The sequence below is a fragment of the Chelmon rostratus genome, chromosome 14, assembly GCF_017976325.1.
Source record: "Chelmon rostratus isolate fCheRos1 chromosome 14, fCheRos1.pri, whole genome shotgun sequence".
NCBI lineage: Eukaryota > Metazoa > Chordata > Actinopteri > Chaetodontiformes > Chaetodontidae > Chelmon > Chelmon rostratus.
Window position 1 is genome coordinate 1877512 of NC_055671.1, and position 15377 is coordinate 1892888.

The following is a 15377-nucleotide window of genomic DNA, read 5'->3' on the forward strand; positions in this document are numbered from 1 at the left end:
CCACTCTCTGCACTATTTGTGCGAGGCCACATGCCTCCAAATCCAGCACTGACAAGTCCTACAGTTAGGGCTTTTACAAACTAAACAGATCCTCATGTGGTTGCACATACTCTGTTAGCACATTCACACCTTTAGGGTAACTGAAGTGGTGCTGAAAAAAAAAACTCATCCTTGTTATCACTTTCTGATTGACTTCTGCTGATTTGGAAATTGGACGATTAACCATCTGAAATTGTGCGTAACCTCTCTTTGAATATCCCCACATCATGTAGATATTTTTCCCAACTTTCCCAAACTGCCGTCCATATGTCAGTGTCAAAAACGGTTGATTCATTCCATCCCAAGGTATTAGTTCCATTTGGCTAATATTTGAATGGAAATTGCTCAGTCAGATGCATTCACCTTGAAGTGAGCCGAATCCATCTTTGGGATGACAGGTTCTGTCTAAATAAGCATTACTGGGAGCTGCTATCCTCACTTCAGATTGGACACTATTATTGTCACCATCTAAATTGTTTATAACCTTAGGGTTAAAGATGGCTATATATGCATACATACAAATGAACAATTTAATGCTGATGAAACTGACATTAGGGCTGAAACAGCAGCCACGTTGACTCTTTTGTCCTGAATAACCACAGTCTTTGTCTCTGACAATCACAGCAGGACTCTGTTGATAAATACAGTTACCAAAGTGACTTCCTACTAATGAAAGTTTGTGTAAATGACCCATAATATTGGATTTTTTTTAAGTCACTACTGTCTGTGAAGGAAAGATGTTGTAATTGTTTAGTGAAGAAGCAATTGTGAAAGTGTTTGTGTTGTAAACGTAACTAAATACTCCCAGATCATTTCGCTCTTCATTAGTCTTATCTCTTTGTCCTACCACGCTCCAAAAACATATTTAGCTTACCCCCCCAGGTAGCTGCTGTTGGAAATGCCATCTCGACGCCTTCATTATCCAAACCATTTATAGAGCAACAACAATCCTAGATTTGATTCTCTCCTGACGGATGTGTGCTACATAAACTCCAACAGCTGCCATCTTTCACCAGCACTGAAACAAAGTTTAAATACAAAGTATAATACTATGAAGATAAAATGTTCAAGAGATGAAATGTTTTCTCTTCTGAACTCACTGTAATATTAGTATTGCTGGAGAAACACACACAAACACACACACTGAGTCCTTGTTGATGCCTTTCATATTTTCTAGGCTCTCATAAAAGCTGGATGCCTTAATGCAGGAGGATTTAGCTTTGACCTTCAAGCAGCTTTTATGTCCATTACTTGCAGTCAATAGAGTTGATAGAAATGGTTGGAGTATTGACAAATTGGATGAAAAAAAAAAGTTTTATACATCGAACACACAGTTTATACCCCGACTAACATGTTCCATATCAATGCTGTGTCTTTGTGTGCACGCTTTTAATTTCGACACACGCGCACGAGAAAGTCATGCAGAGGTCAGCGAGGGAGCCTCTGATAGCGTGTCAGCATATCTGCTGAGAGCACAGAGAATATTGCACCTATTGATAACACAGGATGTCTGAACATTCAAATCATTTAAAGGTACCAGCTTCTTAAATAATTCATGCCCTCCCACCATGCATACATTGACTGACTTTACAACACGTCGTGCAGCATTAGCAGATAGAGAGTGAGGGAGGGCTGGGATTGGATCAAATGTGACAAAGACCAACACAACTCCTGGAAAGCAAGGGAAGACCAACCATATATTTTAAAGGCTGGCTACAGATATAAACAGCCTTTTGTTCCACATGCTGTGACTGCTGCTAAGGCGTCTGATTAAAGCTGTCTGATAAGTCAAGACTGAGGCAGATGTAGTTATCTGAGATCAAAGTTGGAATCATGTGCAGCTCTCCATGCCAGGAGCACTTAAGCTCCTACACAGTAGAAAGCAGACCTGAATCAAGTTACTATTTGACTGAAAAAAAAAAAAAACAAGTGCCTCAGTCAACAGAAACAATCAGGCTGTTTTCAAAGACAAAACCCAGCCCTTGAGGCAGTTAGGTAACAGAGCAGTTATTTGTTTCTAATTGATCGTCAAGCCTGGTCTCCAAATTTTTGGAAGTAACCATGATGTCCTACAATCAGAATCAGACACAGAAGTAATTACTGGGAGATGTTTCCTGACAATGCAAGAAGGACTGCAGTCTTCCTGTTTTCAAAGGGGCTTGGTGACTGATTAATGATTTCATTTTTTTAAATAAGAAATAATTGAAGGGAGTAATAGGAGGACTAGAGAAGAAAACACAGTTCTGTTTCATGGTAGTGGACCATTTTATTTTGTACTGACAATTGTAGTTGCTAACCTTATACACCCCAAACCTGTTTCCTTGACATTCTATTCATGCAAATTATAATTTCATAAAAGAGTCTACGTACAGAATCTTGCCGTGTGTCTTGTTTCAAGTCACTGGTGACATTTTCAGAATGCAAGCAAGACCGACATCTTTTTTGATCATCAGCCAAGTGCTAAACATAACCATAGAAATCCTGCTTCAATAGCTATGAGAGGATGTTTTACTGCACAAGCAGATATAGGAAAAACAAAGACTAGCCTATGTTGTCAAGCTAAATTTGGAAGACATGTTCAGTACAAACATATTTAGGCCAAAATTCATAGTCCTCATTCTTTGCAAAAGTGAATTCTGAGCATTGGAAGGCAAAAGCTAACATGAAGCTTCAGTCGTCTGAGTTAGACCAATCAAGTGGATATCCTCCATGTTGCACTTTTGGCAGTATGAAATCCCCACTTTGTGTTATAATCCCTCTGCTGTGGCACAACAAGGAAACATAGTCTGCTGAAGCTTTCAGTGTCTTTTCCTGCTTCTTTTTCACTCCATTTCACTTATTATACTGGTCAATATTGACCCAATTGCACGAAAATCTACAAAACTAGTGTTGAGTCAACCAGCATTTTCTTCTTCTCTCACTGATCTGCAGCGCTTACTGTAGGCTGGATGTTATCGAGGGACAAAAAGAGTTCATACTTTGGCTGTTGAATGGTTGCAGGAGATTTTCCTTGCAGCAGGAAATGGAAAAGCATAGACCTGCTTCCTTTGCTGCGCACTTATGAGTCATGATAATGGAGAAGTCTGAATGAGAGGTCCTGATGCAATATTAATATTGTAAGAAATATTTGAGTGAAGATTTGAGACTGCAGGTTACATTATGAACTGGACTGATTAACATCATTTAATTTATGGTAATTATTTAGATTTGTAGTTTACATTGTCTGCATTATCAGTTAGATGGGGAACTACATTGTTCCAGTAATCATTAAAGAAAAAACACAATAAAAAATGCAGTCCATTTACCATTTACCCTCAAAAAGGAGTGATATTATTAACAGTTAGTGCTAAGAGTAACCAGCATTAATAACTGAAGATGGATTGACATCTGTCACTAACTTCAGTGACTTATGTATGATTTTCATTTTATTTAACAAAACAAGCACATAACCCAAACATAACCTGAGACTTAAGTTGAATCTCACCTACTTAAATACTGCACATGTAACCGTTTGCTAACACAAGAGAACATTATGTGTCTGATTCCTACTATTGCCACTTGCAAGTTCTTGTTTTCGTCATTTCAAATCATTTCACAAAACTCTGCTGGACTGACCTCAGAGTGTCAGACACTCATGAATAAGTTGCGTAACATTCAAGTCTGTGTGCCAGTGGAATCTGAGCTTCTGCAGATGACTGAATCCATTGAGTGAGCGCTCTTTATTCAGTCTACCCATGTTTTTTCCTTGGGTATTAGCTGCTTTGGTCAGAGGCCGGTCCATTGTCTGCTAGCTCTGCCCATCCTTGCATGATATGAATGAAGATTAGCATGGATTATTTGAATAAACCACCCAGGGTCTGGTGTTAATGCGTCGCAGCAGGAAATTATGTGAATGTCACTGCATGTATAAGTGAAATAAATGAGAAACGCGATCTGCCAGGAAGACTTGGACTGTGTACGGCTGCAACCAATCAAAAAGACGTTGATTTAAGTGAAATGGCTTTGTTCATTTGAGCATGTTAAAATCAATATGCCCACCTCCTATTTTAGAGCATGGGAGATGATTTAGGCCACGTGGTTGAGCTTTTTCCTTTTCTCTCCTCCTATTCTTGTTTATGTGATATATTAGGAGTGATTCATGTGGGCCCTGGAACAAACAATGCCATTCTAATTTGTCATTTCTGCATACTTGGCATCCTCGCTTGTGTTGGAGCTTTGGCAAGGTCATGGGATGTACCTGACCTGCTGTAAGACAGAACAATGAGGGTCAAAAACATAATGCACCTGACATGGATTGAAATGGATTGCAGTCTTGGAATGGATTTTATCCTGCTAACACCTCTGTGCAGATGTGATTGCTGAAAACGCTGCCCATACCTGTAACTCTCCTCTCTTTATCTTGATGGGTGTGTTATTAAACCCTCTCCATCCTTGCAGTGCATTGATAGAAGAAGCCACCAAGGTGTTAAATGTACATCACACGACTAAATGTTGCAGCTTTAATCGACTGTGGGGGGGTGTCTGTGAACAACTGCCTCGACCCACCCCCTCCCCGTACCCTTGACTCTAATTAAGACCACATATCTTAGATTTTGCTGAGGTCAGGGAGGGGTTTTAATTTAAAAACCATTAGGACACAGTCAGGACTTGTGTTGCATCCCAGGCAGATATAATTTTAATTAAGCCTTATCTTTGCCCAATTTCTCCGGAACAAGACATCATCATAATTCCTTAATAACAACCTTCGAATACACAGAACAACAGTTTGGTAAATGGGAAGAGCTTCTCATATGTTACAAGTATTGACCTGCAAACCTCAGGCTTTTGCCTAACATTAATCATGTGGGTTAGTCTGTACATTTTCTGGAATTTCAGTTGGGGAAATTATAGTGTTTAGCTATTGCCTTAAAAAGGTGGAAATGAAAGAAATGGGATCCACACACAGGGCAGTGTGGATAATATATTTTATTGTTAGTGAGACCCCAAGGTCCACTTCCACTGTGGTAAAGTTTTTGTCTTCTCCTCTTGAGACTACCAGAGAGTGGGCAATAAAATCTCGAGAAAGCTTCGCACCTGTGAAAAGATATACAGTAATTGTCTTTTTGGCACTGTATCATGTGGTGCACTCATTGTGTTTATTGTAAAGAGAAAGGCTTTTACTGTGAAGTCAGTTGTATGTGAGACAAGATTGATGAACACACAACAGACTGTGGCCTGCAAATACAAGCCGTTAATGCTTTCACACTTGCACAAACATTTGATACCAGACTAAAACAATGCCATGTGTCACTTGTGTCTTTCCCAGTGACGGCAACCAAAGCTGTCAGCGCACTGTCATTTGTCGCCTCCCGTCCCAATATCTTAACAGCAAGCCAAATTGATGTTAAGGTAAAGAAATTATCTTGTTCAGTCTCCTCATGAGACTCAAAAGCCGTCATAGTAATTGTGAGTGCTGCTGTTAGATGCACAACAAAGTGCCACTCTCATCCCTAGTGGCCAGCGTCCCCTCCATGCATACAGATGTGGATGGGGAGAAGCAGCGCAGGAGCACATTAGTAAACAAAGCCAGTGTGGTTTAGTGAAGTTCAGACTCTCATTAACTTGAATTCTTTCCCTAAAAGTTCCCCTCCTCCTCACCCTATCCATCAAACGAACGCATGAACTGAATTTCAGAATAAATTACCCGTCATCCATCGACTAACTTTGTATGAAATGACATCTTACAAAAGCCCTGTGTGAAGACTCCTAGCAATCTTTAAACGGGTTAGAAGTCAACACAGATATTTAATTTTTACTACAAGTAAGCATAATGAGAGAATGTACAAAAATGACTTTTTTCGATCAAAGGTTTCCAATTTCTGCCTTTTTAAAGTCTACTAGATGGTTATGTAGCTTTTAATTAAAGGCATCAAGGCAGATATTTCCATGTGGAGGTCAATGGGACAACATTTCACTAAAATGAACTCCTTTATGTTATTTTGAGGGTTCTTGACTTGAAAAAGCCCCTGTGGTAGGATTTGTCTAAATGAGTGAATTTCATTTCAGACCACAGCGTGTCACTCTGCTCGTCATTCTTCTCTTCATTCACACTTCTCACAGGAAACATAAAATGTGCAGTGTGTTTCCTGATGCTGGAGCACAACCAGGCCCTAAGTTTGCTGTTTTAAAACTTCATCACTCACCAACCCTTTGCCTGGCAGGTAACGCAGCCATGCTTGTACCTGGTGTGACGTTAAGGACGCACACGAGGCCCCAGACCTCCAGTGAAAACTGTTTTACTACACGGAGAAAATACATTTTGGCATACAAAGAGTAAACTTCTTCGGGAGGATGGCAAATATTTTCCCTTCAGTTCAATTCATCATATTGCTACCATTTCCTGTCATGACAGCAAAATAAATACACCTGGACCTCTATCTTAAATCATTCACCAGCACATCAATGAACACCCTGTTTTCAGATCGGAGTGTGAAAACTTCTCTCATTGGACTGTTTCAGGTGAAGTAAAGCATCATGAACAGTGTGTATCAGTTCCTCATTTTGTTAGAAAGCTCTGGGCCCCTGGGTGCTCCTGCTGGTCACCTGCTTTGACGCTCACTTTGTTCCAAGTGATCCCAGTTAGAAAGAGAATGAAAGCTGCTCATAAGCCTCATCAGCTCCATGTACAGCCTGCAGGCTAACACCACTGAAAGAGAATCAACCCTTTCACTTGTGTAGGGATCACATCAAGTTTGTCACAGTTTGTCATTTATTGTTTGTGACGTTGCTAAATAGGAGCGTTTCCTCTAAAACCTAGTGAGGAAACCCCTGGACCCCGGTTTGAGAGCCACCTACTCTACCCCCTTTAAATATGAGAACACTGCAGGCTGCGGACCATATGGTCCTCATGACACAGGCAAGTGATGCTACCTAGCGATTAAAGAGAGAGAGACAGAGAGACACAGAGAGACACACACAGAGAGAGAGACACAGTGAGAGAGAGAGGAGAGAGAGAGAGAAGTAGCTGTAGCCTACTTAACGAAAGAAAGATACTGAAGCGAATTCAGCTCTGCGCTGTGAGTGTACACAGCTTTACACAGTCTCAGCCAGCCAAGAAAAAAGAGAACACCGAGGGAGAAAAAAAAAAAGCGAACAAGGAGACTTGGCTGATGCATCTCTTCGAGAGCATCCATTTCACGGCGATTACAGTTTGAAGCGGAGGACGCGGCGCGCATTCCCCTCACCAACACCAACTCAGTTTCCTCGAGCGGCTCTTTTTCCCTGCGTTTACCGACACGGACAGTATTTCATAACGAGCTGTTTACTGGGAGCAGATCCAGGTCGTCCGCGGCTCCACTAGGCGACACTGCATCTCGTTTGTGGAGTGCAATTCGCGATTCGCAGCTCAAGACGCAAAAGGAATATTTGATTTGTTTAAGTTTTCCTGGAAGTTGCGCAGCGACAGAAAAACATGGGAATTTGTGGCAATTTGGCGGTGCCCGGGAAATGCCTTGTCGTCCTCGGACTTAAATTGTTATTCCTTGTACCTGCAGGAGTTCCGGCAAGAAGCGGGGATTCAGTACTAAAGGACAACATCACCGTGAGACAGGGGGACAGCGCCGTCTTAAAGTAAGTCCAAGTGGGTTTCATCAGCACATCGCTAAAATCACGTCCTCTTGTGCGCCATGGGCACTGACTCCTGTTTACAGCGTGTGTTGGCTCCAACAGCCAAGCAAGTACAACGCTCCAGGAGTTACTAAAGGTCACCATAACCTATAGAAAAACACACAAATGCTTCTCTTTTATTCGGATTACACCTGCTCACACTGCATGTCTGTCATCTGCAAGTTATGGCACGAGGCGCAAAAGTGTGCGTGTCGCCTCTCCTGCTCAGTGCCCTTGAATTGTTATTGATTCGGTTGGTTAATGTCTTGTTGAGGATGCACAGAGCTGAGATAGTCAGATCCAGCTCGGGGAGGGGTGGTGTGCGTATCGATTTCAGGATGTGCTACAAATGCAATTATGACTTTAATTTTCAGGGCTGTGTTGTTTTCGTTACACTTCATGAAATGTTTTGGAAAACTGGATAGAGTCTATTTCTGGCCATTTTTCTCAGCTAACCCTATATAAAAAAAACAGAGCATCTTTTCTCTCATACTCTCACGAGGACTTGCCCTGATTTCACAGCAGCCTTATCACTCTTATTAATTTTTTTTTGTAATCTCCAGTCCCATCATGAGGTCCCTCCACAGGGTTTTACTGTGTGTTTTTATCACATGCAGTGGTGTTTTCTCATCCTTCTCTCCTCACTGTTGCTGTCCGTTTTATTTGTGTGCCTGTAAACTGTGTTGTGGGTTTGCTGTAGTTCTTTGTATAAGAATAGACCAGGTGTGGTGCTAGAAAGTCAGAATCTCTGTGAAAGGATGAGAGAGAGGGCCCTGCTCCACCAACCCACCCACACAAATACACACACACACACACACACACACACACACACACATAATGAGAATCAATAAAGAAAAAATAAAAACAATATGTACATAAAATAGAAAATAAGCATTACAGAAAGATAAAGATGAATTAAAAACAGTGAAATTCTTCAGACTGTACTCATGATTGTGAGGTGAAAAAATCATTTGAAGGCCTGATTTCAACATATGCTAAACAGTAACACACATCTGTATGGTGTTACAGAACAGTCTTGATTTCTTATTTAATTTTACAATCAAGATTTGCAAAGTTATGAAAGCACACATGTGAATCTGTAGTGCTAATGGGAGTGTGACTACAGTACCTCAAGCTGTCAGTGCAGGGCAGTGCAGTTCAGCTGACAGAGATATGAAGTATTTGGGCAATAATTGTTGTACAGTGTGATGACTGTTGACACAGACGAGCAGCTAAACAGCCTGCTGTTGCAGCTTGGGTACATGAGGTGGAAGGTGATGATGCGTCATAGCTGCATCAGCTCACCGGAGAGGGGGTGCAAAGTGTGGTCCAAGATGGAGTTCAGTTTAGGCCTTATCTTCTCTCCTCTGCTCTGTGCAGCCTCACCCGCAAATTCCAGCGGGCACGGCTGCTTCACGCTCTGGCTACTACAAGCCATTCCAGACAATGCTTATGATTCCACCAGAAGCGCGCCGCAGCGCGATTCAGAAGTGTCCCAGAAATGTCCCAGAAGCAGCTCTCCGCTCTGCTCTGCGGAGAATATGCGCCTAATCTATTATTGACGGAAGCCGCGTCAAGCTGCACAGAGGAGAAGGAGCTAGGCAGGAAATCAGAAACAGGAACGGCATAGAGAATTCAGACAATTTTCAAAATAAAACACCCTGTGCAGACTCCCGATCGTAGAAACCATTTAACTACATAGCCTACTTACTCATGGTAGAGGCACAAACAGCAAGGAAACATGACCAAATCAACAAAATAAGGGCGCTTCTCTGTGAGGCTTGAAGCCAGGATCAAGACATATCAGGAAATAACAAGCCAGAATGTGATGCTGCCGTGATGCTGCTGGGTTCAGACAACAGGGCCAGTTTGTTAATCCTGTCTTCATTCTCAGCCATAACAAATCTGTGTTGGCCTTCACTGATTAGTAGAACGTGTTCAGTAGTCTGTTGGATCCAGTGAAACGAATCATTTCACTCTTCTTACCCTTGATGGTGACAGACTGAAATCCACTTCTTGCTCCTTTGTCACGACGGCACTGAGCAGCAAATGGTTGCCCTTGCAACAGCCAACAGGGCTCTTTTGGAAGACTCATTCTCCTTTTTTTGCCTAACCTATGCACCCCACAATAGAAGAGTCATCTAATAGCTTGTGGAACTGCCATGACCCTGACTTGAATCTTAAAAGGAGAGGTGTAGCGAGTGAACTCAAAAACTGACAATACAGTTACCCGGGGCGTCCCTGTGCTGCTCCTCAGTGTATCCAATACACTGGCCTGGAGGAAGATGAACTGCTGCCTGTCAGTGAGCTAGTCAGTCCACAATCAGGAAACCATGCTATCCACCTGCATCGCTTTGAGCTTCTCCCCAAGCAGGAGGGGCTGGATGATGTTGAAAGCACCAGAGAAATCAAAGGACATCATTCTCATCCTGTTTCCCAGCTTTTGCGGGTGGAAATGAGGCCTGTGGAGTTGGTATATGATAGCATTGTGTGCACATTTGACAGCTAACTGGAACATGCCTGGAGCACCCTGAGGTTGATGCTGTGAGGACACACTGCCTTGCTGGTGAGGAGCCTTTTTAACTCCCACATCACCCAAGTGGCAGTAATGCAAAGGCTTGGAAAGGCAACTGGCTGGTGAGGTTGGGAGGTGGGCCAGCAGCAGAAAACCTTGGAGAGTAGGTTGGAGAGGAGGGCGGCTGCGGTGTTGACCTCTGATTTCATCTGCATAGACTAGAAATTGGTAGGTGCTGCTGTGTTTTTATTTGAACACAGTATGTATGAAAATGCAGCTTTGAGTCATCTCATTTCTACCAGTATATGACTACTACTACTACTACTACTACTACTACTACTACTACTACTACTACTGTATCATGACAAATAAATAATCACAAACAAGGCTCTAATAAACTGTATGTAATATAGCCACTACTGCTGGTTTGAAGTCAGTTTCTGACATTGCCATGTTTGTGACATTACTGTGAGGCAAAATTACTTCATGTCACCAGCATACATGTTGGCCTTTAAATAGAGATTGGGAGTGATTCATTCATTCCAGGCTGGCACAGCAAGCCTGGAACACTGTGAGCCAATTTACACAGGTTTGTCAGGGGTTAAATGTTTTTAGGCTCAGGAAATACACCATTAGTGTGATCTCTGCAACATGATTTAAATGAAAGATTGCCGCATCTGAGCGATTTCCTGTAGCTGGCAAAATTCCTACAGTGTTATTTGATTTCTTCAAGGTTGTATTATTAAGACCGTTGGGCAACACAAAGCAGTACAGTATCATTCTCACATAAAAAAAAAATTAATAAATAAAATAAAACGTTGCCAACAGGAACTGAAGCAGATGAGAGCGGCAGAATAATTAGCATCATGCAACACAGCTTGCATAGCAATACTGTATTTTATTTTTTAGAATTGGAGATCAGGGAAAATAAAATGAGGGACACATGTTCGAGGAATGAGAGGTTGATGCCAGTTTGTCCTTAGAGTTGTATGTCCAGGTATTGTTAGTTCAGTGTATATCCTGACTATCCATCATGCTTTGTGAATAATTGATTGTAATTGGCTGGAATGTTGTCAGAATCTGTGTCAATGTGGCACTTGTAGCAATTAATTAGCTGAAAGGTGGGGCTTTGGGTGACACACCTAACAGGCAGGCCTGGTGTCGAAGTGATGGTGAAAGTTCATTGAAGTGTATTTCAATAAATTAAGTGTGACAGTTAAACTGCAGGTAGGTGGTGCTGTTGCCTAATGTGAGTGAGATAATATGTAAGAATATCAGTAATATTAATTGTCTTATTATTAGTGGTCTGGAGCCATCAGGCATTGTTTCTCCTTGTCAATCAGTGGAATGCATCTTTGCTATTGTCTGTGTGGGCAGTGGAGGGAATATAGAGCAGGACTGAGCCTCTTTGTTAAATGAAATTAATCAACACATTTGCAATTAACATTATTTTTTCAAGCATTTACAATTAACATCTGATGGCTGGGAGCAGCCAAACAAACACTTACATGCAGACAAGCATGCTTTTTCCTGCCTTGGCTTAAGCACATGGATGTTCTCTGCATCCTCACCCACCACCCACAAACAAATGTAGAGAGGCATGAGCGGCATTAGTCATCTTGTTTTCCCGCTCATGGCTTTAAGTAGTAACTGTAACATGAAATTACTACTGAACACATGAGCAACTGTCATTATCACCATGTCAAGTGTTCTGTCATGAAAATATTTTGGAAATGGGAAATTGACAGGACACCAGTCTGATTTGTTGTCAGTCAACCTGTACTTTTTGCTAAATTTTTCGTCTCATAGATTTGTTTGTTGTTGTTGAACATTATTTGGGACACAGATTCTCTTTTATTAATTAATTTATTTTGGTTGTTTTTGCAGGTTTTTGCCTCTATTTTCTCCCAAACTGGAATGCCCAGTTTCCTCTACGTTGCAGTCCTTGTCATTGCTCACTTGATGGTTGACATACAGACAGACAGTCTGTGACACCTGCATGTGATAAGTTTTACTGATATAGCAAACAACACAGGGGGTTCAGGTCCACCCCTCACTGTGCAGGTGTCCTGGCCAAACAGCGTGCAATGACAAGCACCCTGGATTCTGACCCGTGGTCATTGCCAGCTGTGTTTATTGGAACATTGGAGGTGTGAAGCATCTCTGTGCCATTCGGCAAAGTCATCTTGCTTTGACCTGTATCTGTACATGGGGTGGGGACACATATTTCCAAAATAAAAAAAAATTCTAAAAATTTGCTTGCATGTACTTAGCCACCCAAGCCACTTCTGTATTGTAGCCGCCTATATTTAAGGTTTGTGGTTATACCATGTCTCCTTTCTTATCTGTGTCTGCAGTGACAATGGATAACATGATAGTCATGAATAGATTTGCAGTACTGACCTACTCTCCTTGGTAACCACAGCCAGCCTGCACCAGCCGTGCATTTTGTTTCACTGTATTGAGCATGCCACTGCTCGCATTCAGGAGAGTGGTATGGGACAGAGACAAAAATCTTTTCATTGAGCTTTAGGTGACAGAAAAGCTTGCGTCTTGTGTGGGACTGATCAGAGACAGAACTAAAGCTGAGTTGGAGAGCATGTGATAAATTCAGTCTTCCCCATAACCATTATTCTTAAGAGAGCGAGACTTACCACTCAGACGTAATGACAGTGTGGCTGTCTTATAGGTAGGAGAAGTACACAAGGCTGTGTCAGTGCTGTTCTGTGAAGGTGTTTTCAGACAGGTCTGAAAATATGTGAGGGCCACTGCTTTCCTCAGTGTCACTGCCTCTACTGCTATGTCGCTGACAGGACCTTTATAATTTGGCTCCTTGAGGCCCTTCTACCAGGTGGACAGATTAGCACCAGAGATGGTTGAGGTAATGTGTGGCTGACCCTTGGCACAGTCCCTGTCTTAGCCTTGTAAGCCAGGCTGTGGAGAGCCGAGTGGCGACTAATGACAGGCCTGTCAGCGTAAAGATGTAGCCACACCAAACGTTCCCTTCTTGAAGAAGGGTGTGAGTTGAATTGCTTCCTGTGGCAATTTAGCTTTTTCTTGCAGTAGGAAATGGGAAAGTGCAAGTGTGCAGCAGCCGTATCACTTCTATTCTCATCATGTGATATTCCAGCTCTGTGTTTAGTGATATTGGCAAGAAAGCATGTTTGAGGACAGGTTGATGCAGCAAATTCAGGGTCTGCGCCTTATTGTCAGCATCACACTGAAGCAGAAATTGGAAGTTATGTTGGATGTTAATGGACGTCTAATAAATATACAAGTTGGTTCAAATGGTATTCATTGGAAATGTATGCATGAGCAGCCTTTTGATTCCGGTCTACCTAATTGACAGTTGATAGCACTTCACCATTCAAACTCACTTCCACAAGTCTCAAAGTCATCGCTCAGGTTTGGATTTTAGGGCTCCAGTTGAATAGTCAATCGAGAGAAAAGCAGCTGGCAATTATTAAATAACTGAGTCATGGATACATTTTTAAAGAAATATATATATTTTTTATTTTCTGGTTCAGGCCTCTCCAATGTTAGAATTTGCTGCTTTTCTCTGTTTCACGTCATTGTGAACTGAATCTGATTGGCTTTCTGACACTTTGGCGCAGGAAAGTGTGACGTACAATTTTACGTACATACATACATACATTTTATCCTGGACTGTATAAAATATGGATATTGACTCTGTGACATCACCTACATGTTTTAATGCCTGACTCCACCAAACCTCCAGCTAATCCAAAAATTAAGCTATGGCAACAGTACCCCTGCCTGTTTGACGTATTCTTCAGGGAGTACCTTGTAGGTACCAATGTTGGTGTGAAATAGTGGAAGCACTTCATCATCCAGGCGAGTAGCTGCCTGGATGATGCCTAATTCCAGATGTAACTTTAAAGTCACCTGTTAGATACGGCAAGCACAGCCAAGTCTGTAAATAAATAGAATTAATACATGTGTAACTCATTGTACCTGTCGTAATTGTTATCTGGATGCTACTCACTAGATGTATAAATAGTGTACTCTAGTGTCTACTGTACTCCAGAAGGAAAACGTAACCAGAACGAACCCAGTAGAAACTTCTGCAAGGTGATATACAACTGCAGGCTGAGAAATTACTTGTGAACCCCATTTCACAAAATCAAAATATAAATGGCCCTTATTTGCCTTCTTAGCTATGGGGACTGACTCACTTTTAGAGCCAGACTCAAGTGGCCATTTGAGGAACTGCAGATTTTGGCACTTTCAAGTTGCCTTAATTTTTCAGGTTGTTGTTTATTATTTCTTCTTATTATTATTTATTTATTATTTATTAACCCCTTGACGCCCGAATTTTATCAGAATTATCAGAATTATATTTAAAAATTAATTCTTTTTTTTCCTTTCAAATGGATCCTAAATTAATTGTGTTATTTTTTTCTGTAACGCATACAATACATATGAATTTAGGTATGATTAGCGACAACAGGCGTTAATGCTTAAATGCAATAAAAATACTTTTTTTTTCAAAATTCATAAATATGCATCATAAAAGCCACAAAATTGTTTACAACTATTAACCAACTAGAATAGGGTTCAAGCAAACAGTATATGTCCACTTTTTTCAATCCTTAAATACATGTTGCAGATCTTCCTCTGGCTGCAGTAGCGCTGGTGCTGGGTAGTGCATCACCTTCGTCACTGCTCCTGTTGTCTTGACTGTCATCACTGCTGCAGCTGCTGCATGCATCACCTGCTGTAGAAAAAATAAATCACTCAGAAATGTGCTGACATTTTTATCTACATTACATACACATCATGCACACATGGTTACATTCACAAATATATGGTCATATGTAAGCAACAAAATTATAGCTGTGCTGTTTTTATCACCTTGGTTAGGAGTATATTTATCATCGCTTCCTCCACTGTCACTGCGACAAATGCATGTGAGTGCTAAAATCCGTCTAATTACAGCATTCTTCAGCACTGGCATTAGCATTGAGACCGCATGTAGCCATCATGCCCACATTTAGCCATGATGACCGCATTTAGCCATCATGGACGGATATCGCTAATTCGCTACAAATCGAAATCCTCAAATTACATAAAGAAATATTTGTCACATGAAGTCTATTCCGATGAATTTACTCTATAAGCAACCAATAAGTATGTACATATTTTTGTCGACAATATA

The 15377-nt window shown here is 41.4% G+C and overlaps 1 protein-coding gene across 1 annotated transcript in view; it reads left to right on the plus strand.

Moving 5' to 3' along the window:
• Window positions 1-7489: 7489 nt before the first annotated feature.
• opcml (opioid binding protein/cell adhesion molecule-like) overlaps window positions 7490-15377 on the plus strand; it is a 161379-nt gene continuing 153491 nt past the window's right edge. The window contains exon 1 of the mRNA XM_041952260.1: window positions 7490-7647. Coding sequence (XP_041808194.1) covers window positions 7490-7647 — 158 coding nt within the window. The remainder of the gene's footprint in view (window positions 7648-15377) is intronic.